General features: G+C 33.0%; 1 protein-coding gene across 2 annotated transcripts; it reads left to right on the top strand.

Moving 5' to 3' along the window:
- Nucleotides 1-1,003: 1,003 nt before the first annotated feature.
- On the top strand, nucleotides 1,004-23,290 carry wrap73 (WD repeat containing, antisense to TP73). 2 transcript variants are annotated; one of them, XM_062965623.1, is made up of 13 exons: nucleotides 1,004-1,148; nucleotides 4,391-4,740; nucleotides 7,491-7,643; nucleotides 9,784-9,900; nucleotides 10,188-10,260; nucleotides 12,405-12,508; nucleotides 14,921-15,007; nucleotides 16,741-16,875; nucleotides 16,972-17,049; nucleotides 18,119-18,224; nucleotides 18,392-18,517; nucleotides 19,448-19,639; nucleotides 22,984-23,290. In XM_062965623.1, the coding sequence occupies exons 2-13, from the start codon at nucleotides 4,672-4,674 to the stop codon at nucleotides 23,097-23,099; spliced, it is 1,356 nt and encodes a 451-aa protein (XP_062821693.1). In that variant the 5' UTR covers nucleotides 1,004-1,148; nucleotides 4,391-4,671; the 3' UTR covers nucleotides 23,100-23,290. The 2 variants fall into 2 exon arrangements, with proteins under 2 accessions (XP_062821693.1, XP_062821694.1); XM_062965624.1 differs by lacking the exon at nucleotides 14,921-15,007.
- Nucleotides 23,291-24,133: the final 843 nt, after the last annotated feature.

Below are 24,133 nucleotides of genomic sequence, written 5' to 3'. Positions count from 1 at the left end.
ACATTATTATTATTATTATTATCTCCCAAAGTCAAAGCTAAATGGATACTAGTTACATTATTATTATTATTATTATTATCTCCCAAAGTCAAAGCTAAATGGATACTAGTTACATTATTATTATTATTATTATTATTATTATTATTATCATCTCCCAAAGTCAAAGCTAAATGGATGCTAGTTACATTATTATTATTATTATTATTATTATTATATTAATATTATTATCTCCCAAAGTCAAAGCTAAATGGATGCTAGTTACATTATTATTATTATTATCTCCCAAAGTCGAAGCTAAATGGATACTAGTTACATTATTATTATTATTATTATTATTATTATTATTATATTATATTATTATTATCTCCCAAAGTCAAAGCTAAATGGATACTAGTTACATTATTATTATTATTATTATTATTATTATCTCCCAAAGTCGAAGCTAAATGGATACTAGTTACATTATTATTATTATTATTATTATTATTATTATTATTATTATAATATTAATATTATTATCTCCCAAAGCTAAATGGATACTAGTTACATTATTATTATTATTATCTCCCAAAGTCAAAGCTAAATGGATACTAGTTACATTATTATTATTATTATTATCTCCCAAAGTCAAAGCTAAATGGATGCTAGTTACATTATTATTATTATTATCTCCCAAAGTCAAAGCTAAATGGATACGAATTGCATTATTATCATCATCATCATCATCATCATCATCATCTCCTAAAGGCTATGTGGATAATATTAATAATAATTTTATTTTTGGATGTGCACAATAATAATTATTATTATTATAATTATACTCCAGCAGTACTTAAAATTTGTTATCCAGTCTTATCCATTTTGTACAACTGTGACTTAAACACAGGGAGTCGAACGAGCTGCAACTATATAAACAAGGGAAAATAGCTCAGTTTAATAGGAAACCCTGCGGAACTACATATCCCAGCATGCCCTGGGACTGTAGCACCGCCCTTTCCGGTCTGGCTAAGGGAGGCACTTCCGGCCCGCGAAGAGGCGGCTTGATTGGCGGGAGTCTTGGAAGCCGCTGGCTGTAGTTTTTTTCCCCCCCCCAGGGCGCATGCGCGTGGAGGTGTGTTTGAGGCTTTCTCTTCACGGAGCGTTTTGAGGTAATTTTTTTTCTTCTCAGCCCCACATTTTGACCCCTATTTCCCATATTTTTTTCCTTTTCTAACCTTTATTTCTATATTATATATATATCTATATTGTCTATATCCAACTCTAGAGCAGGCCTGGGCCAACTTGGGCCCTCGAGGTGTTTTGGACTCCAACTCCCACAATTCCCAACATATATTTTATATTTATATTTTTATGTACTAACATTCCTATTACATTTGTTCACAACAATTAATATTTATTTATATTATATTTATTTAATATTTTGTGGTATTTCTGTTATATTTATTTGCTAATACAGTACAGTAGAGTCTCACTTATCCAACGTTCTGGATTATCCAACATTACTGTGTATTGAACTACTTTTTCTGTCAAATTTGTTGTATAACATGATGTTTTGGTGCTGAATTTGTAAAACCATCACCTAATTTGATGTTTAATTGGCTTTTTCTTAATGTCTCCTTATTATCCAACATATTCACTTATCCAACGTTCTGCCGGCCCGTTTATGTTAGATAAGTGAGACTCTACTGTATAACATGATGTTTTGGTGCTTCATTTGTAAAACCATCACCTAATTTAATTGGCTTTTTCTTAATGTCTCCCTATTATCCAACATATTCACTTATCCAACGTTCTGCCGGCCCGTTTATGTTGGATAAGTGAGACTCTACTGTATAACATGATGTTTTGGTGCTTCATTTGTAAAACCATCACCTAATTTAATTGGCTTTTTTCTTAATGTCTCCTTATTATCCAACATATTCACTTATCCAACGTTCTGCCGGCCCGTTTATGTTGGATAAGTGAGACTCTACTGTATTTCTATTATATTTGTTTAATAACGTTTCTGTTGTAAATATATATATATATATATATATATATATATATATGTATATGTATATATACACACATACGTACAGATATAGAGGATATATTCTTATTTATCTTTCTGTTATATTTATTCAACATTTCATAATATTTCTGTTATATTTATTTGCTAATATTTCTATATTCACATATATATATATATCACATACAGATATAGAGGATATACTCTTGTTTATCTCTCTGTTATATTTATTCAACATTTCATAATATTTGTTATATTTATTTGCTAATATTTCTATTATTTGTTCAAATATGTTTATATATATAACACATATAGATATAGAGATATACTCTTGTATATCTTTCTGTTATATTCAATACTTCATAATATTTCTGTTATATTTATTTGCTAATATTTCTATTATTTCTTCAAATATGTTTATATATATATATATATATATATACACACACACATACATACTGTATATATAACACATAGATATAGAGATATACTCTTGTATATCTTTCTGTTATATTTATTCAACATTTCATAATATTTGTTATATTTATTTGCTAATATTTCTATTATTTGTTCAAATATGTTTATATATATAACACATATAGATATAGAGATATACTCTTGTATATCTTTCTGTTATATTCAATATTTCATAATATTTGTGTTATATTTATTTGCTAATATTTCTATTATTTCTTCAAATATGTTTATATATATATATATATATACATACATACATACTGTATATATAACACATAGATATAGAGATATACTCTTGTTTTTCTTTCTGTTATATTTATTCAACATTTCATAATATTTCTGTTATATTTATTTGCTAATATTTCTATTATTTCTTCAAATATGTTTATATATATATATATATATATATATATATATATATATATATATATATATACATACATACATACATACATACATACTGTATATATAACACATAGATATAGAGATATACTCTTGTTTTTCTTTCTGTTATATTTATTCAACATTTCATAATATTTCTGTTATATTTTATTGCTAATATTTCTATTATTTCTTCAAATATGTTTATATATATATATATATATATATATATATATATATATATACACACACACACACACACACACACACACACATACATACATACTGTATATATAACACATAGATATAGAGATATACTCTTGTTTTTCTTTCTGTTATATTTATTCAACATTTCATAATATTTCTGTTATATTTTATTGCTAATATTTCTACTATATTCATATATATATATATCACATACAGATACAGATATACTCTTGTATATCTTTCTGTTATATTTATTCAACATTTCAAGATATTTCTGTTATATTTATTTACTATTATTTCTACTATATTCATATATATATATATATATATATATCACATACAGATATAGATATACTCTTGTATATCTTTCTGTTATATTTATTCAACATTTCATAATATTTCTGTTATATTTATTTACTAATATTTCTACTATATTCATATATATATATATATAAATATATATATCACATACAGATATAAATATACTCTTGTTTATCTTTCTGTTATATTTATTCAATATTTCATAATATTTCTGTTACATTTATCTACTACTATTTCTATTATACTGGTTTAATAATGTTTCTGTTGTATATATATACAGTAGAGTCTCACTTATCCAACACTCGCTTATCCAACGTTCTGGATTATCCAACGCATTTTTGTAGTCAATGTTTTCAATACATCGTGATATTTTGGTGCTAAATTCGTAAATACAGTAATTACAACATAGCATTACTGCGTATTGAACTACTTTTTCTGTCAAATTTGTTGTATAACATGATGTTTTGGTGCTTAATTTGTAAAACCATAACCTAATTTGATGTTTAATAGCTTTTCCTTAATCTCTCCTTATTATCCAACATATTCACTTAACCAACGTTCTGCTGGCCCGTTTACGTTGGCTAAGCGAGACTACTGTATTCGTTTTTATTTTAAATATATTACATTTAATTAATGATATATTTGTTTGGTATTTTAAAAAAATATTTCATATGTACTAATGTTCCTATTACAGTTGTTCACCATTTCATTAATATTTCTGTTATATTTATTTAATATTTCATAATATTTCTGTTATTTTTATTTGCCAATATTTCGATTATATTTGTTTAATGATTTTTCTATTGTATATATATACACACACACACACATACATACAGATGTAGAGGATATACTCTTGTTTATAATTGTTATATTTATTTAATATTTCTTAATATTTGTTACATTTATTTACTACTATTTCTGTTATATTGGTTTAATAATGTTTCTGTTGTATATACACACACACATAATTTGATCATAATATTTATTTTCCAGGTGGGGAGATGGTCGGCCTTCCTTCGTTCTTCTTCTGGATGGAGCCGGGAGCCGATCCTTTCCCGCTGAGAGGAGCTTCCTTCACGTTATATATATTTTAGGACATTTGTATCTTCGTTCCTGTAGAATTAATACTGCCCTTCCTGAACTTCCCTCTCATGATGTGGAAGATTGATAGTCTATATTCAAGGACAGGGACCTTTGTCTGAGAGAACGACCATCAAGACCTCCCATTTCTTTGGTGGAATAAAGGATAGAGAAGCAGGACAGAATTGGACAGTATGAATTTCTCCGAAATATTTAAACTCTCCAACCAGTTGTGCAAGTTTTCTCCAGATGGGAAATGCCTGGTAAGCTTCCCGCACATCCCGCCACACACGTCGCCACACTCTCTGAGAGGGCATGTATGGCAGAGCATACAGGCAGACCTGGAGTGAGCCTGCAGCTGAGCTCCAAACCTGCCTTCCTGCACATCATGTCTCACGCCTTGTCACCACTCTCTCCAGGAGTGTGTGTGTGGTGGGCATGCAGGCAGGCCTTGAGTGAGCCTGCAGCTGAGCTCCAAACATGCCTTCCTGCACATCATGTCTCACGCCTTGTCACCACTCTCTCCAGGAGTGTGTGTGTGGTGGGGCATGCAGGCAGGCCTGGAGCGAGCCTGCAGCCGAGCTCCAAACATGCCTTCCTGCACATCATGTCTCACGCCTTGTCACCACTCTCTCCAGGAGTGTGTGTGTGGTGGGGCATGCAGGCAGGCCTGGAGCGAGCCTGCAGCCGAGCTCCAGTCCTGTTTTTCTGCACATATCTCCACACACGCCTTGTCACCACTCTCTCCAGGAGTGTGTGTGTGGTGGGCATGCAGGCAGGCCTTGAGTGAGCCTGCAGCTGAGCTCCAAACCTGCCTTCCTGCACATCATGTCTCACGCCTTGTCACCACTCTCTCCAGGAGTGTGTGTGTGGTGGGGCATGCAGGCAGGCCTGGAGCGAGCCTGCAGCCGAGCTCCAGTCCTGTTTTTCTGCACATATCTCCACACACGCCTTGTCACCACTCTCTCCAAGAGTGTGTGTGTGGTGGGGCATGCAGGCAGGCCTTGAGTGAGCCTGCAGCTGAGCTCCAAACATGCCTTCCTGCACATCATGTCTCATGCCTTGTCACCACTCTCTCCAGGAGTGTGTGTGTGGTGGGGCATGCAGGCAGGCCTGGAGCGAGCCTGCAGCCGAGCTCCAGTCCTGTTTTTCTGCACATATCGCCACACACGCCTTGTCACCACTCTCTCCAGGAGTGTGTGTGTGGTGGGCATGCAGGCAGGCCTTGAGTGAGCCTGCAGCCGAGCTCCAGTCCTGTTTTTCTGCACATATCGCCACACACGCCTTGTCACCACTCTCTCCAAGAGTGTGTGTGTGGTGGGGCATGCAGGCAGGCCTTCAGCGAACCTGCAGCCGAGCTCCAGTCCTGTTTTTCTGCACATATCGCCACACACGCCTTGTCACCACTCTCTCCAGGAGTGTGTGTGTGGTGGGCATGCAGGCAGGCCTTGAGTGAGCCTGCAGCCGAGCTCCAGTCCTGTTTTTCTGCACATATCGCCACACACGCCTTGTCACCACTCTCTCCAGGAGTGTGTGTGTGGTGGGGCATGCAGGCAGGCCTGGAGCGAGCCTGCAGCCGAGCTCCAGTCCTGTTTTTCTGCACATATCTCCACACACGCCTTGTCACCACTCTCTCCAAGAGTGTGTGTGTGGTGGGGCATGCAGGCAGGCCTTGAGTGAGCCTGCAGCTGAGCTCCAAACATGCCTTCCTGCACATCATGTCTCATGCCTTGTCACCACTCTCTCCAGGAGTGTGTGTGTGGTGGGGCATGCAGGCAGGCCTGGAGCGAGCCTGCAGCCGAGCTCCAGTCCTGTTTTTCTGCACATATCGCCACACACGCCTTGTCACCACTCTCTCCAGGAGTGTGTGTGTGGTGGGCATGCAGGCAGGCCTTGAGTGAGCCTGCAGCCGAGCTCCAGTCCTGTTTTTCTGCACATATCGCCACACACGCCTTGTCACCACTCTCTCCAGTAGTGTGTGTGTGGTGGGGCATGCAGGCAGGCCTTCAGCGAACCTGCAGCCGAGCTCCAGTCCTGTTTTTCTGCACATATCGCCACACACGCCTTGTCACCACTCTCTCCAAGAGTACATGTGTGGTGGGGCGTGCAGGCAGGCCTTCAGCGAACCTGCAGCTGAGCTCCAAGCCTGCCTTTCTGCACATCCTGCCACACATGACTTGTTGCCACACTTTCTGAGAGTGCATGTGTGGCAGGGCATACAGGCAGGCCTGGAGAGAGCCTGCAGCTGAGCTCCAAACCTGCTTTTCTGCACATCATGTCACATGCCTTGTCGCCACTCTCCAAGAGCACATGTGTGGTGGGGCATGCGGGCATGCCTTGATGAGCCTGCAGCTGAGCTCCACCCCTGCTTTTCTGCATATTCCGCCACACACACCTTGTCGCCACTCTCTCCAAGAGTACATGTGTGGTGGGTCGTGCAGACAGGCCTTGAGCGAGCCTGCAGCTGAGCTCCAAGCCTGCCTTTCTGCACATCCTGCCACACATGACTTGTTGCCACACTTTCTGAGAGTGCATGTGTGGCAGGGCATGCGGGCATGCCTTGATGAGCCTGCAGCTGAGCTCCAAACCTGCTTTTCTGCATTTTCCGCCACACACACCTTGTCGCCACTCTCTCCAAGAGTACATGTGTGGTGGGTCGTGCAGACAGGCCTTGAGCGAGCCTGCAGCTGAGCTCCGAACCTGCCTTTCTGCACATCCCGCCACACACGCCTTGTTGCTACAATCTCCAAGAGCGCATGTGTAGCAGGGAGTGTAGGCAGGTCCAGAGCAAGCCTGCAGCCAAGCTCCAAGCATCAGGCTTTCCAAGCCTGCAGCCGAGCTCCGAGCATCAGGCTTTCGTGTCGAGCAGATTTTCGTGTGGGGAGGGAATCATCCTGTTCCGTGCTTCCGAAGAAATGGAAGACACGAAAGGAACAGTAGGAACTAATTTCGTGCACATGTCTAATATATATCTTGTCAGTTTCTGTATATTTATATAAGTTTTCTCATCCAGGCTTCAGGGGTGCAGTACCGTTTGGTGGTCCGCGAGGCCCACACCCTCCAAATCCTGCGTCTCTTCACCTGTTTGGACCAAATCCAGCACATCGAGTGGTCTTCGGACTCCCTCTTTATCTTATGCGCAATGTACAAACGCGGAATTGTGCAGGTGGGCTTGTTTTGAAACTTTATTTATTTCTTATTTATTTATATCCCGCCCTTCTCACCCCGAAGGGGACTCAGGGCGGCTTATAAGTTATATGTACATACAATATATTATTATATTATTAGCATAGCACAATATAAGCATTATATATTATTATATCGTACTATACCACTGTACTGCAATATTATTAGTAATGCATAGAATAGATATATATGCAATTATAATAGTGTATTATTATTATATTATATTACATTATAATATCAATATTATATGTATATACAATATACTATATTATTAGTATAGCACAATATTAGCTTTATATATCACTATATTGTACTATACCACTATACTGCAATATTATTAGTATTACATGGAATATATAAATTATAATTAATATTATTATATTGTATTATTATTATATTGTATTACATTATAATATTATCAATATTATATGTATATACAATATATTATTATTAGCATAGCATAATATAAGCATTATATATTACTATATTGTATTATACTATTATACTGCAATATTATTAGTAATATTACATGGAATATATAAATTATAATTAATATTATTATATTGTATTATTGTATTGTATTACATTATAATATCAATATTATATGAATATACAGTATACTTTATTATTAGTATAGCACAATATTAGCTTTATATATCACTATATTGTATTATACCACTATACTGCAATATTGTTAGTAATGTTACATGTAATATATAATTAATATTATTATATTGTATTATTATTAGTATTATATTGTATTACATTATAATATTATCAGTATTATATTTACATACAATATATTATATTATTAGCATAGCACAATATAAGCATAATATATTACTATATTGTATTATACCACTATACTGCAATATTATTAGTAATATTACATGTAATATATAATATACAATTATAATAGTGTGTTATTATTATTATATTGTATTGCATTATAATAACAATATTATATGTACGTACAATATATTATTATTAGCATAGCACAATATAAGCATTATCTATTACTATATTGTATTATACCATTATACTGCAATATTATTAGTAATACATATAAATAGATATATATACAATTATAATAGTGTATTATTATTATATTGTATTACATTATATTAAAATTATATGAACATACAATATATTATTATTAGCATAGCATAATATAAGCATCACTATACTGCAATATTATGCGTAATATTACATGTAACATATAATTTACAATTATAATAGTGTGTTATTATTATTATATTGTATTGCATTATAATAACAATATTTTATGTACGTACAATATAATATATTATATTATTATTAGCATAGCACAATATAAGCATAATATATTACTATATTGTACTATACCACTATGCTGCAATATTATTATTATATTGTATTACATTATATTAATATTATATGAACATACATTATATTATTATTAGCATAGCACAATATAAGCATCACCATACTGCAATATTATGTGTAATATTACATGTAACATATAATATACAATTATAATAGTGTGTTATTATTATTACAGTAGAGTCTCACTTATCCAAGCCTCGCTTATCCAAGCTTCTGGATAATCCAAGCCATTTTTTTAGTCAATGTTTTCAATATATCATGATATTTTGGTGCTAAATTCATAAATACAGTAATTACAACATAGCATTACTGCATATTGAACTACTTTTTCTGTCAAATTTGTTGTAAAACATGAAGTTTTGGTGCTTAATTTGTAAAATCATAACCTAATTTGATGTTTAATAGGCTTTTCCTTAATCCCTCCTTATTATCCAAGATATTCACTTATCCAAGCTTCTGCCGGCCCGTTTAGCTTGGATAAGTGAGACTCTTACTGTGTATTGTATTGCATTATAATAACAATATTATATGTACGTACAATATATTATATTATTATTAGCATAGCACAATGTAAGCATTATATATTACTATATTGTATTATACCACTATACTGCAATACTATTAGTACTATTACATGTAATGTATAATATACAATTATAATAGTGCATTATTATATTGTCCTACATTATAATAATATTGTTATCAATCTTATATGTATATACAATGTATTATATTATTATATATTATTGTCTCAGGTCTGGTCCTTGGAGCAGCCCAACTGGCATTGCAAGATCGACGAAGGCTCGGCCGGGCTGGTGGCCACTTGCTGGAGCCCCGACGGCCGTCACCTCCTCAACACCACCGAGTTCCACGTAAGTGAGAGCAATATCTCGGAGATATCCAATGTTGCCACCTACAACAGTGGTTCTCAACTTTCCTAATGCAGTTCCTCATGTTGTGATGTCCTCCCAACCATAAAAGTATTATTTTTGTTGCGACTTCACCACTGTCGTTTTGCTACTGTTATGAATAGTCATGTAAATATATCTGATAGGCAGGAAGTATTTTCATTCCCTGGACCAAAATGTCAGATTATAACAAGTGTAAACAGAGGCGATACAAAAGAGGCTAAAATGTCTCTTTCTCTTGTTTCCAACAGCTGAGGATCACTGTATGGTCCTTGTGCACCAAATCCGTGTCTTATATCAAGTACCCCAAGGCCTGTCAGCAGGGTAAGTGGGGATAACGTAATATAGCAAAGTGTTTTTTTCAATATACAGTAGAGTCTCGCTTATCCAACGTAAACGGGCCGGCAGAACGTTGCATAAGTGAATATGTTGGATAATAAGGAGAGATTAAGGAAAAGCCTATTAAACATTAAATTAGGTTATGATTTTACAAATTAAGCACCAAAACATCACATTATGCAACAAATCTGACAGAAAAAGCAGTTCAATACACAGTAATGCTATGTAGTAATTACTGTATGTACGAATTTAGCACCAAAATATCATGATATATTGAAAACATTGACTACAAAAATGCGTTGGATAATCCAGAACGTTGGATAAGCGAGTGTTGGATAAATGAGACTCTACTGTACAACTACCTTGGGTATCCGGCATTGCCTGGGTTATTTGAAAAAGTCCTTTTTTATTTATTTTTTTTACAAAAAATGGCAAGAGTAAGGAACACTGGGATGTCTGTGGTGGAGGCAAAGCAGAAATTGTCCCCATACGAAAGCCTTCACTTTGGTGGTGGGCTTTGTGAAGGACATTGGCAGGGCCCTTGGACATGTTTACAGCACTCTCTATAACCTGCAAAATAATAATAATAATAATAATAATAGTAAAATAATAAATGTAATAAAACAACCTGCAATATAATAATAAGAGTAAATTAATAAATGTAATAATAACAACCTGCAATATAATAATAATAATAATAATAATAATAATAATAATAGAGTAAAATTATTATTATTATTATTATCACTGTTTTATCTTTTTATATTGTGATTTGTATTATGTTGCTTACATTTTGTCCTTATGTTGTTTGGGCCGCTGCCCCATGTAAGCTGCCCTGAGTCCCCGTGGGGAGATGGTGGCGGGGTATAAATAAAGTTTTATTATTATTTATTATTAAAATAATAAATGTAATAAAACAACCTGCAATAATATAATAGAGTAAAATAATAAATGTAATAAAACAACCTGCAATATAATAATAATAATAATAATAATAATAATAATAATAATAATAATAATAATAATAAATAGAGTAAAATAATAAATGTAATACTGTAATAGCAACAATAATAGAGAAAAATAATAAATGTGCTGTATATACTCAAATATAAGCCGACCAGGACCTTCATTGGAGTATAAGCTGAATTATTATTATTATTATTATTAATAATAATAATAATAATAGTAAAATAATAAATGTAATAAAACAACCTGCAATATAATAATAGAGTAAAATAATAAATGTAATAATAACAACCTGCAATATAATAATAATAATAATTAGTAAAATAATAAAAGTAATAATAACCTGCAATATAATAATAAGAGTAAATTAATAAATGTAGCAATAACATCCTGCAATATAATAATAATAATAATAATAATAATAATAATAATAATAGAGTAAAATAGAGTCCCATTGTTGTTGTTTTGCCATTTTATACCGCACTTTATTGTCCATTCAACTTGAGATTTCCTTTTCCCATTTCGTATCATTCTGCATTTCGCCTGGGATCTACGAATTAGTCTCCTGTTTTTAACACTGTATCCTGCTTGTTGATTTTAATGATTGTTTTTATTGATGTTGATGTTTTTTACTGGGATAATTGTCTTATTGCTTTGTTACTGTTTTGTTTGTTTTATCGGGCCAGGCCCCATGTAAGCCGCCCCGAGTCCCTTCGGTGAGATGGGGCGGGGTATAAAAATAAAGTTATTATTATTATTATTATTATAAAATAATAAATGTAATAATAACAACCTGCAATATAATAATAATAATTAGTAAAATAATAAAAGTAATAATAACCTGCAATATAATAATAAGAGTAAATTAATAAATGTAGTAATAACAACCTGCAATATAATAATAATAATAATGAGCAAAATAATAAATATAATAATAGCAACAATAATAGAGAAAAATAATAAATGTGCCGTATATACTCGAATATAAGCCAACCAGGACCTTCATTTGGGTATAAGCCGAGGGGGGCTTTTTCAGCCCTTAAAAAGGGCTGAAAAACTTGGCTTATACTGAGTATATACGGTACGTTACTTCAACTTCAATTGCATTCACATCCCGATACCTGAAACCTAATATTTGAGGCCACTCTCTTTCTTTTTGGCAGGGATCGCGTTCACGAAAGACGGGCGCTACATGGCCTTGGCGGAGAGGAGGGACTGCAAGGACTACGTCAGCCTTTTCGTCTGCAGTGATTGGCAGCTTTTGAGGGTAAATAAATACCCATTTGGATCCAGTTCTATTATTGGTTTGCCAAGACAGGTGTGCTGTCCTACTTGGCTTTCCCTCCCTTGCTAATTTCCTGGTTGCTGTTCTTGGGAGGAATGTTCCATTGGCTCCTGTTTTGGGGGTGGAGCTTGGGACTCCCCTTTAGGTTTGGATGAGTTGGTTCAGCCTGGGAGCTAGGCTCTAGAGCAGGGGTCCCCAAACTTTTAAAGCCGAGGGCCGGTCCACAATCCTTCAGACTGTTGAGGGGCCGAATTATCATTTGGAAAAAAAAAACGAACAAATTTCTATGCACACTGCATATGTCTTATTTGTATTGCAAAACAACAACAACAACAACAACAATGAAAGAACAATACAATATTTAAAAATCAAAACAATTTTAACCAACATAAACCTATCAGGCTTTCAATAGGAAGTGTGGGCCTGCTTCTGGCCAATGAGATCGTCAGGTTAATTAGGATTATTGTTGTTGTTGTGTGCCTTCAAGTCATGTCAGACTCTGGGTGAGCCTAAGTCTAAAATTATTTATTTATTCATTTACTACATTTATTTACTACATTTATATCCCGCCCTTCTCACCCCGAAGGGGACTTAGAGCAGCTGTATCTACATACCATATATTATATTATTAGCATAGCACTTTATCTATGTTTTGAGTTTACAACCTATGATGTGCACTTTGCTAATCTACTATTACAACCTCACTGTTTTTAAATTCTATGTTTTTAATAAGTGTGTTTTTATTCTTTTTGATTAATGTGCAAATATTACAATTGGTGCATGTTATTGTTTATTGATGTATTGTATATTGTTATTGTTTTGTATTTGATATTTCTGTGAGCCGCCCCGAGTCCCCTCCGGGGGAGATGGTGGCGGGATACAAATAAACTTATTATTATTATTATTATTGCACAATATTAACATTATATATTACTATATTGAACTATACCACTATACTGTAATATATGTAATATATAACATATAATTAATATTATTATATGGTATTATTATTATATTGTATAAAATGATATTATTATCAATATCATATGTATATACAATATATTATATTATTAAAACTGATAAAGCTTATCTGTCCGAACGTGTCTCCCGCTACGACCCACCTCGAAGCTTAAGATCGTCAGATGAGGCCCTGCTCGCGGTCCCGTCAGCCTCACAGGTGCGGCTGGCGGGGACGAGAGACAGGGCCTTTTCAGTGGTGGCTCCCCGCCTATGGAACGCCCTCCCCATTGAAGTCAGGCAGGCTCCCTCCCTCCTGTCTTTCCGAAAGAGGACAAAAACGTGGTGATGGGACCAGGCATTTGAGCATGAGTAGCAGCAAAAAAATGAGATAAGAATATACGACCTACTGACAGACCCCACATGAACATGGAAAGCGCCTTAAATGTATATTTAAATGTATAATTATGTATATTTTAATGGCTATTCTTAATTTTATTGTAATTTTTAATCTTGATGGATTTTTAAATTTGATGAAAACTGTTTTTAATGTGTATGGTTATACTGTAAGCCGCCCTGAGTCCCCTGATGGGTGAGAAGGGCGGGGTAGAAGTGATGTAATAAATAAATAAATATAAATAAATATTATAATTGAGGGTGGGGGCCAGGTCAATGACCTTGGAGGGCCGCATCCGGCCCCCGGGCCTTAGTTTGGGGACCCCTGCTCTAGAGGCTTTTCCCCTCCTTTTGGGATTCCAGAGAAAAACCTCTTAGAGATAGGTCTTAGAATTTGGTCTGGGTTCTTTGACCTGGCAAATTCAAACAGGCAACATAAATCACGTACTTACCTTATAGTCACATCATAGCTTTAGGTATTTACCTCATAGCCTCATACTTACCATTACAGATAGAGCTCATCATAGCCACGTACTTACCTTACAGTTTACCTCATAGCCTTGTACTTACCTGTAGCTTAGATAGTATACCTCATAGTAAAGTACTTACCCTATAGTCCTTACCTTATAGTTTCCTCATAGCTTGTGTGTTTATCCTTTATAGTCTCTATAGCTTTCATTCTCAATCAATATAGTTTTATTTCTGTATAATTTCAGTGATTTTACCTCATATTATTTCTAATACATTAAAAGGACTGTTTCCTGTTTTCAATAAACAATATTTTTGGTTATCTTTAATCAGCTTCTAGAGTATTTACTTTGGGGTTTGAGGTATAATTATAAGGTAAACCGAAGCCGCTTGGGTAGCCAGACCTAGAGATAGCCATTTCCCCCCAGCGTGCCTTCACAACAGGGCTCGGTCAATATGGAAATACTATATAAACTGGGCCATTGTCCTGCAAGGTGATGAACTGCGACTCGTGCTAAGTCTTGTTTATATTACTAACACTACGCTCATTTCTTTTCTCGGTTTTGGTGGAAGCATTTTGAAACTGAAACTCAGGACATGGCCGGGATTGAATGGGCTCCGAATGGCTGTGTCTTGGCAGTATGGGACACCTGCCTTGAGGTGAGAGAAACCATAGGTAGATAGACAGATATATAGATAGACAGATGGAGTCAATTTTTGACATGAGATAAATAAATAAATAGATGAAAGGGCAAAGTGCAATGAATTTTTGATATAGGAGACGTGTAGAGGTAGATGATGGATAGATAATCAATACAGAGAGGACCAAAGTATAAGGAATTTTTGATATAAACAATATTTATTTATTTGCGACATTGATATCCTGCCCTTCTCGTCCAGAAACTCAGAGCGGCTTACAAGTTATATGTACATACAATGTATTGTATTATTAGCATAACGCAATATAAGCAATATATATATAATATATATATTACTATATTGCATTATACCACTATGCTGCATATTACATGTAATATATAATAATTATTATTATATTGTATAATTATTAGTATTATATTGTATTACATTATAATATTATTATCAATATTATATGTATATGCAATATATTATTTTATATTGTATATCATATACAATATTATATATATTACTAATATTACATGTAATATATATAATTATTATTTAATTAGTATTATATTGTATTACATTATAATATTATCAATATTATAAGTATTACATTATATTATATATTATAGCATTTTATATTGTATATCATATACAATATACTATATATATTATTACATGTAATATATAATATATAATAATAATTATACTGTATAATTATTAGTATTATATTATAATATCAATATTATATGTATATACAATATATTATATTATTGTATTTTCTATTGTATATCATATACAATATACTATATTGTTAGTAATATTACATGTAATATTTAATATATAATTATTATTTTACTGTATAATTATTAGTATTATATTACATTATAATATCAATATTATATGTATATGTAATATATGATATATTATTGTATTTTATATTGTATATCATATACAATATACTATATATATTGTTAGTAATGTAATATTTAATATAATTATTATTATACTGTATAATTATTAGTGCTATATTGTATTACATTACAATATTATTATCAATATTATAAATATATATTATATTAGTATTGTATTACTTTATAATATTATCAATATATGTATATACAATATATTATATTATTGTATTTTATGTTGTATATCATATACAATATACTATATATATATTATTAGTAATATTACATGTAATATATAATATATAATTATTATTATACTATAATTATTAGTATTATATTGTATTACTTTATAATATTATCAATATTATATGTATATACAATATATTATATGATTATATATTATGGTATTTTATATTGAATATTATATACAGTATACTATTCTGATCCCTTTTATTCTGATCCCTTTCTCACCCAGTTTTAATTTTTAATCTAGTTTTTAAATGTAGTGTTCATTCGGCCCGCTCTTGTTATATTGCTGTTTTGACCTTATGTTGTACTGTTTATTTTATGTAATGTATTATTTAATTGTATTATGTTATGGTTTATTGTATTGTCTTGGGCATGGCCCCATGTAAGCCGCCCCGAGTCCCCATTGGGGAGATGGTGGCGGGGTATAAATAAAGTTTTATTATTATTATTATTATTATTACTATATATATATATATTATTATTATTTTTCATACCATACATCCTATATTTAACCAAGACACTAAGGCTCCTCGATCCCTTTCCCACCTCCTGTTTTCTTGCCTCTTAAGACGCAAATCTCTTTACTTGCAGTACAAGGTGTTGCTCTACTCGCTCGACGGCCGCCTGTTGTCCACTTACTCGGCCTACAATTGGTCGCTGGGGGTGAAATCCATTGCCTGGAGCCCCAGCAGCCAGTTCTTGGCCATCGGCAGCTTCGATGAAAAGGTAAATGTCTTATAAATAAGCTTTGCAAAAAAAAAAAATGTTTTGTGTTTTTTTCCCTTTGACCTTGTTGTTGTTGTTTTGCCCCCTATTAAATAGGTGCGGATTCTCAACCACGTGACCTGGAAGAAAATAGCTGAGTTTGAGCATCCTGTCGATATCGTTAGCCCAAAGATAGTAAGTAGGATGAATGGGGAATTTTTGAAAAAGATTATTATTATTATTATTATTATTATTATTATTATTATTATTATTATTATTATTATTAATGGAGGCCAATAATAGTGCAATTGAACTTCCATACTATTATTATTATTATTATTATTATTATTATTATTATTATTATTATTATTATTATCATTATTGGAGGCCAATAATAGTGCAATTGAACTTCCATATTATTATTATTATTATTATTAATGGAGGCCAGTAATAGTGCAATTGAACTTCCATATTATTATTATCATTATTGGAGGCCAATAATAGTGCAATTGAACATTATTATTATTATTACTAATGGAGGCAATAATAGTGCAATTGAACTTCCATATTATTATTACTATTATTATTATTAATGGAGGCCAATAATAGTGCAATTGAACTTCCATATTATTATAATTATCATTATTGGAGGGCAATAATAGTGCAGTTGAACTTTGTTTTTGTTGTTATTATTATTATTATTGGAGGCCAATAATAGTGCAATTGAACTTCATTATTATTATTACTATTATTATTATTAGCATTATTAATGGAGGCCAATAATAGTGCAATTGAACTTCCATATTATTATTATTATTATTACTATTAATGGAGGCCAATAATAGTGCAGTTGAACTTCATTATTGTTATTATTATTAATGGAGGCCAATAGTAGTGCAATTGAACTTTATTATTATTATTATTATTAGTAGTAGTAGTAGTATTAATGGAGGCCAATAATAGTGCAATTGAACTTCCATATTATTATTATTATTGGAGGCTAATAATAGTGCAATTGAACTTTATTATTATTATTATTATTATTATTATTATTATTATTATTATTATTATTAATGGAGGCCAATACTAGTGCAATTGAACTTCCATATTATTATTATTATCATCATTATTGGAGGTCAATAATAGTGCAATTGAACATTATTATTATTATTATTATTATTATTATTATTATTATTATTATTATTATTATTATTATTATAGAACCCACCACTATGTCAAAGCATCGACTTGCTTTTCTCTTTAGATTATTTACAAGGAAGTGGAGAAGTCTCCGGCGGTGGATACGGAGAAGCTGGTTTTTCCCCCAGGCAAGAAAATGTCCAGCTCCCTCTTCAGCACCAAGAGTAAATGTGAGCTCAGGCACATTCAACAGAACCGCTTTGTATGCTCATAACGTTGAGAGTTGCTTTGGAATACCATACATTAAATATATGCATGAAAATAATTATTCTCGATATGGAAACAGTCTGAAGAGAGGCGATTTCTTTCTCATTCTGCGCCTTCTTTTCCGTTGCAGATGAAATTGCCCCGGTCCCGTTGTCCTTGCATCTCGTGGAGCCTGCTGCGGACCGGGCAAACCCAAGGATTGGGGTCGGGATGTTGGCTTTCAGCTGCGACAATTGCTTCCTGGCCACCAGAAATGGTTAGTATGCCTTGCCTTACATAATAATAATAATAACAATAACAACAACCACAACAGCCAGCAGAGTGTCTGCTGTGGACTCATCTTGTTGTGTTTCAAATAATAATAATGTGTTGGCAATAATAATAATAATAATAATAATAATAATAATGATAATAATAATAATGTATTGTCAATAATAATAATGTGTGGTCAGTAATAATAATGTATTGTCAATAATAATAATAATAATAATGTATTGTCAATAATAATGTGTTGGCAATAATAATAATAATAATAATGTATTGGCAATAATAATAATTTGTTGTCAATAATAATAATAATAATAATAATACACTTTATTTGCATTCCGCTTTATCTCCCCTGAGTTACTCAGAGCGGATTACAGCATACACGTACAAGGCAAACATTCAGTACCTATTACACACACTACACAGACAAAGCTAAAGCAGTACCTATTGATCTACTCGCATTCTCTCCTGACGTTTCACCCACATCTATGGCAGGCATCCTCAGAGGTTTTGAGATCTCTTGGAAACGAGGCATCCTGTTGTCCGTGGACACCTCAAATCTTTTTGCCAGCATATCAGCATGGGGTGCCCCTTTACCTTCCCATTGAAGCCGTACCTATTGATCTACTTGCATTCTCTCCTGACGTTTTGCCCACATCTATGGCAGGCATCCTCAGAGGCCTGTTGGAAACTTGGCACCCTGTTGTATGTGGACAACTCGTCGTTTTGCTAGCATGTCTACATTCCCGTTAAAGCAGTACCTATTGATCTACTCGCATTGCATGCTTTCGAACTGCTAGGTTGGCTCTTATTTGGGAGCTCACCCTGACTTGCAGCTTCAAACTGTTACCAGCTTTAATAATGATGATGATGATGATGATGATGCTGTCCTTTCACGTGTGGTGTTTCCTTTGGATAGATAAGATCCCCAACGCGGTCTGGATCTGGGACGTGCAGAAGATGAAGCTGTTTGTGATCTTGGAGCAGCTGTGCCCGGTCCAGCTCTTCCAGTGGGATCCCCGCCAGGCCCGGCTGGCCGTTTGCTCCGGGAACAACAGGGTGTACCTGTGGTCTCCAGCCGGATGTGTCTCGGTCCAGGTGCCCATGGATGGTAAGCAGCCCCAAGATATTCTTGTCCTCCAGTCTCTGCTTGAAAACCTCCACTGGACTCCTAAGCTGCACCGTATATACTCAAGTATAAGCCGAGTTTTTCAGCCCTTTTTTTAGACTGAAAAATTCCCCCTCGGCTTATATTCGAGTCAAGGATATTTATTTTTTTACTTTATTATTATTATATTATTTTACTCTATTCATTATTATTACATTTACATTACTTTTCTGTATTATTTTTATTACATTTATTATCTTTCTCTATTTATTGTTATTACAATATTGTGATATTGTTATTACATCACCCCGAAGGGCACTCAGTACGGCTTACAAATTATATGTGCATACAATATTCATATATATATATATATACTAGCTGTGCCCAGCCACGCGTTGCTGTGGCAAAGTGGTGGTGGTATTGGTTAAAAGTTGTTGTGGAATTTTTATCTGACATTATTTGTATTTTTTTTAATTAATTTTATTGTAACTTATCTTTTTTATTTATTATATTTTATTATTTTGTTGTATTATTTTTAGTTATTTTGTTATAGTATTTTATTGTATTAATTTTTTAGTGTATTTAATTATTTTTATTGTATTATTTGTATTTATTTTATTTTTTATTCTTTTATTAACACTGGGCTGAGTGGGTTGCTAGGAGACCAAGTGGGCGGAGCTTAGCCTTCTAAGTGGCAGGAATTGGATAAAAACAATTACTGCTCTCCCTCTAAGTAGGACTTTATTTTTCTTTTCTTTTTGTTGTATCAACCTAGAGGCATGGATGATGGGTTGTGTTGTCAAATTTCGAGGTTGGGGGGCCTGTAGTTTTGTTGTTTTGTGGGTCGCCGTGATGCCATCACTCTTTTATATATATATATATATATATATATATATACACACACACACACACACACACACACACACACACACATAATATAATATATTATATTATTAGCATAGCACATTGTACTATACCATCATACTGTAATATTATCAGTAATTTTACATGTGGTATATAATATATAATAATTATTATATTGTATTATTATTATTATTGTATTACATTATATTATTGTCAATATTACTATACCATCATATTGTAATATTATCAGTAATTTTACGTGTGGTATATAATATATAATAATTATTATATTGTATTATTATTATTGTATTACATTATATTATTGTCGTGTGATATATAATATATAATAATTATTATATTGTATTATTGTATTACATTATATTATTGTCAGTATTATGTACATACAATATATTATATTAGCATAGTACATTGTACTATACCATCATACTGTAATATTATCAGTAATTTTACATGTGGTATATAATATATAATAATAATTATATTGTATTATTATTATTGTATTACATTATATTATTGTGTGATATATAATATATAATTATTATATTGTATTATTATTGTATTATATTATTGTCAATATTATGTACATACAATATATTATATGGAAACATTGACTACAAAAATGGCTTGGATTATCCAGAGGCTTGGATAAGCGAGGCTTGGATTAGTGAGACTCTACTGTATATATTACTATATATATTACAATATTACTATATTTTACTATACCATCATACTGTAATATTATTAGTAATATTACATGTATTATATAATAAATATTATATTGTATTATTATTGTATTACATATTATTGTCAATATTATATACATACAATATATTATTAGCATAGCACAATATCAGCATTATATATTACTATATATATTACAATATTACTATATTGTACTATACCATCATGCTGTAATATTATTAGTAATATTACATGTAATATATAATAAATATATTGTATTATTATTATTAGTATTACAGTGTACTATATTATAACACTATTATAATATTATTATTATATGTATATAGAATATATTATTAGCATAGCACAATATAAGCATTATATATTACTATATTGTACTATATGACTATATTGCAATATTATTAGTAATATTACATGTAATATATAATATACAATTATAATTATTATTGTACAGTAGAGTCTCACTTATCCAACATTCTGGATTATCCAACGCATTTTTGTAGTCAATGTTTTCAATACGTCGTGATATTTTGGTGCTAAATTCGTAAATACAGTAATTACTACATAGCATTACTGCGTATTGAACCACTTTTTCTGTCAAATTTGTTGTGTAACATGATGTTTTGGTGCTTAATTTGTAAAATCATAACCTAATTTGAGGTTTAACAGGCTTTTCCTTAATGCCTCCTTATTATCCAACATACTCGCTTATCCAACATTCTGCCGGCCCGTTTAGCTTGGATAAGTGAGATTCTACTGTATTACTATATTGTACTATACCACTATACAGTAATATTATTAGTTATATTACATGTGATATATAATATATAATTATGATTATTCTGTATTATATTATAAAATTACTAGCTGTGCCCTGCCACGCGTTGCTGTGGCAAAGTGGTGGTGGTATTGGTTAAAAGTTGTTGTGGAATTTTTATTTGACGTTATTTGTATTTTTTTAAATTAATTTTATTGTAACTTATCTTTTTTATTTATTATATTTTATTATTTTGTTGTATTATTTTTAGTTATTTTGTTATAGTATTTTATTGTATTAATTTTTTAGTGTTTTTAATTATTTTTATTGTATTATTTGTATTTATTTTATTTTTTATTCTTTTATTAACACTGGGCTGATTGGGTTGCTAGGAGACCAAGTGGGCGGAGCTTAGCCTTCTAAGTGGCAGCAATTGGATAAAAACAATTATTGCTCTCCCTCTAAGTAGGACTTTATTTTTCTTTTCTTTTTGTTGTATCAACCTAGAGGCATGGATGATGGGTTGTGTTGTCAAATTTCGAGGTTGGGGGGCCTGTAGTTTTGTTGTTTTGTGGGTCGCCGTGATGCCATCACTCTTTTATATATATAGATTTACTTATTTATTTATTTCCATCATTTCTGTCCCGCCCTTCTCACTCGAAGCGACTCAGGGCAGCTTGCAAAACTGGCAGAATTTGATGCCAATAATAATATTATCCGTATTATATGTAGCATTATATATTACTATATTAAACTATAGCACTGTACTGTAATTTTAGCAATATTACATGTAATAAAGAATTAATATTATTATATTGTATTATTATTATTATATTGTATTACATTATAATATTGCTAATATATGTATATACAATATATTATATTATTATATTGTGTACTGCTTGGGAGTAATAATAACACTATGTCACGTGTGTTACATGTTGAACTTTTGGTCTGTTCTTGATTGATATATGTCATTTCAACCCCATTCCTTTCTTTCCAGGTGACTTCCAGGTGACTTCCCTTTGCTGGCACCCCAGCGGAAGCTCTCTGGCGCTTTTGAGCAAAGACAACTTCTGCATGTGTTTCCTGGAAAAAGCGGAGGAAGATCCCAAGTAGCAAAAGCTAAGTGGCGGGGAAATAGGAGAGGCCTGTTTCCCTGCTTTGGTATTTTTTTCCAGCAACAGAAATAACAGAAATCTTTTATATATTGTATTTCACTATGTTATTTAACTATTTTAACTGTGTTATTTGGTATCTTATTTTTTTAAATATGATAGCGACTTCAATAAAACTGTTTTTTTGCTAAAGTTCCATGAAACCATATTCTAACAGAGTAGAGATGGCAGGTTATTCAGTCTAACAACCGAAACCATTGCCTTGCATAGTTGTATCTGGTTGTATACGAATGCTGTTTTCGAAACGTTTATGGGCTTTGAGGCAGGATGTATCCCTTACTTGGAGGACTATATGAGCCACGGTGGCGCAATGGGTTAAACCCTTGTGCCGGCCAAACTGCTGACCTGAAGGTTGGCGGTTCGAATCTGCGAGAAGGGGTGAGCTTCCGTCTGTTAGCTCTAGCTTGCAGGGACATGAGAGAAGCCTCCCAGCAGGATGGTAACACATCTGGGCAATGTCTATGTAGACGGCCAATTGTCTCACACTAGAAGCAGTATTTTTCTTGGGGTGAGCTCCCGTCTGTTAGCTCTAGCTTGCAGGGATAGGATAGAAACCTCCCAGTAACATATCCGGGCAATGTCCTTTGGGCAATGTCTCTGTAGGCAGCCAATTGTCTCACACCAGAAGCAGTATTTTTCTTGGGGTGAGCTCCCGTCTGTTAGCTCTAGCTTGTATGGACATGAGAGAAGCCTCCCAGCAGGATGGTAACACATCTGGGCAACGTCTATGTAGACAGCCAATTGCCTCATATCAGAAGCAGTATTTTTCTTGGGGTGAGCTCCTGTCTGTTAGCTCTAGCTTGCGGGGACATGAGAGAAGCTTCCCAGTAAAACATCTGGGCAATGTGCCTTGGGCAATGTCTCTGTAGACAGCCAATTCTCTCACACCAGAAGCGACTTGCAGTGTGTTCTCAAGTTGGGTGAGCTCCCGCATGTCAGCTCTAGCTTGCGGGGATATGATAGAAACCTCCCAGC

The sequence above is a fragment of the Anolis carolinensis genome, unplaced genomic scaffold (genome assembly GCF_035594765.1).
Source record: "Anolis carolinensis isolate JA03-04 unplaced genomic scaffold, rAnoCar3.1.pri scaffold_15, whole genome shotgun sequence".
NCBI lineage: Eukaryota > Metazoa > Chordata > Lepidosauria > Squamata > Dactyloidae > Anolis > Anolis carolinensis.
Note: the sequence above shows the minus strand (reverse complement) of the source record. Positions and strands in the feature narration are given on the sequence as shown.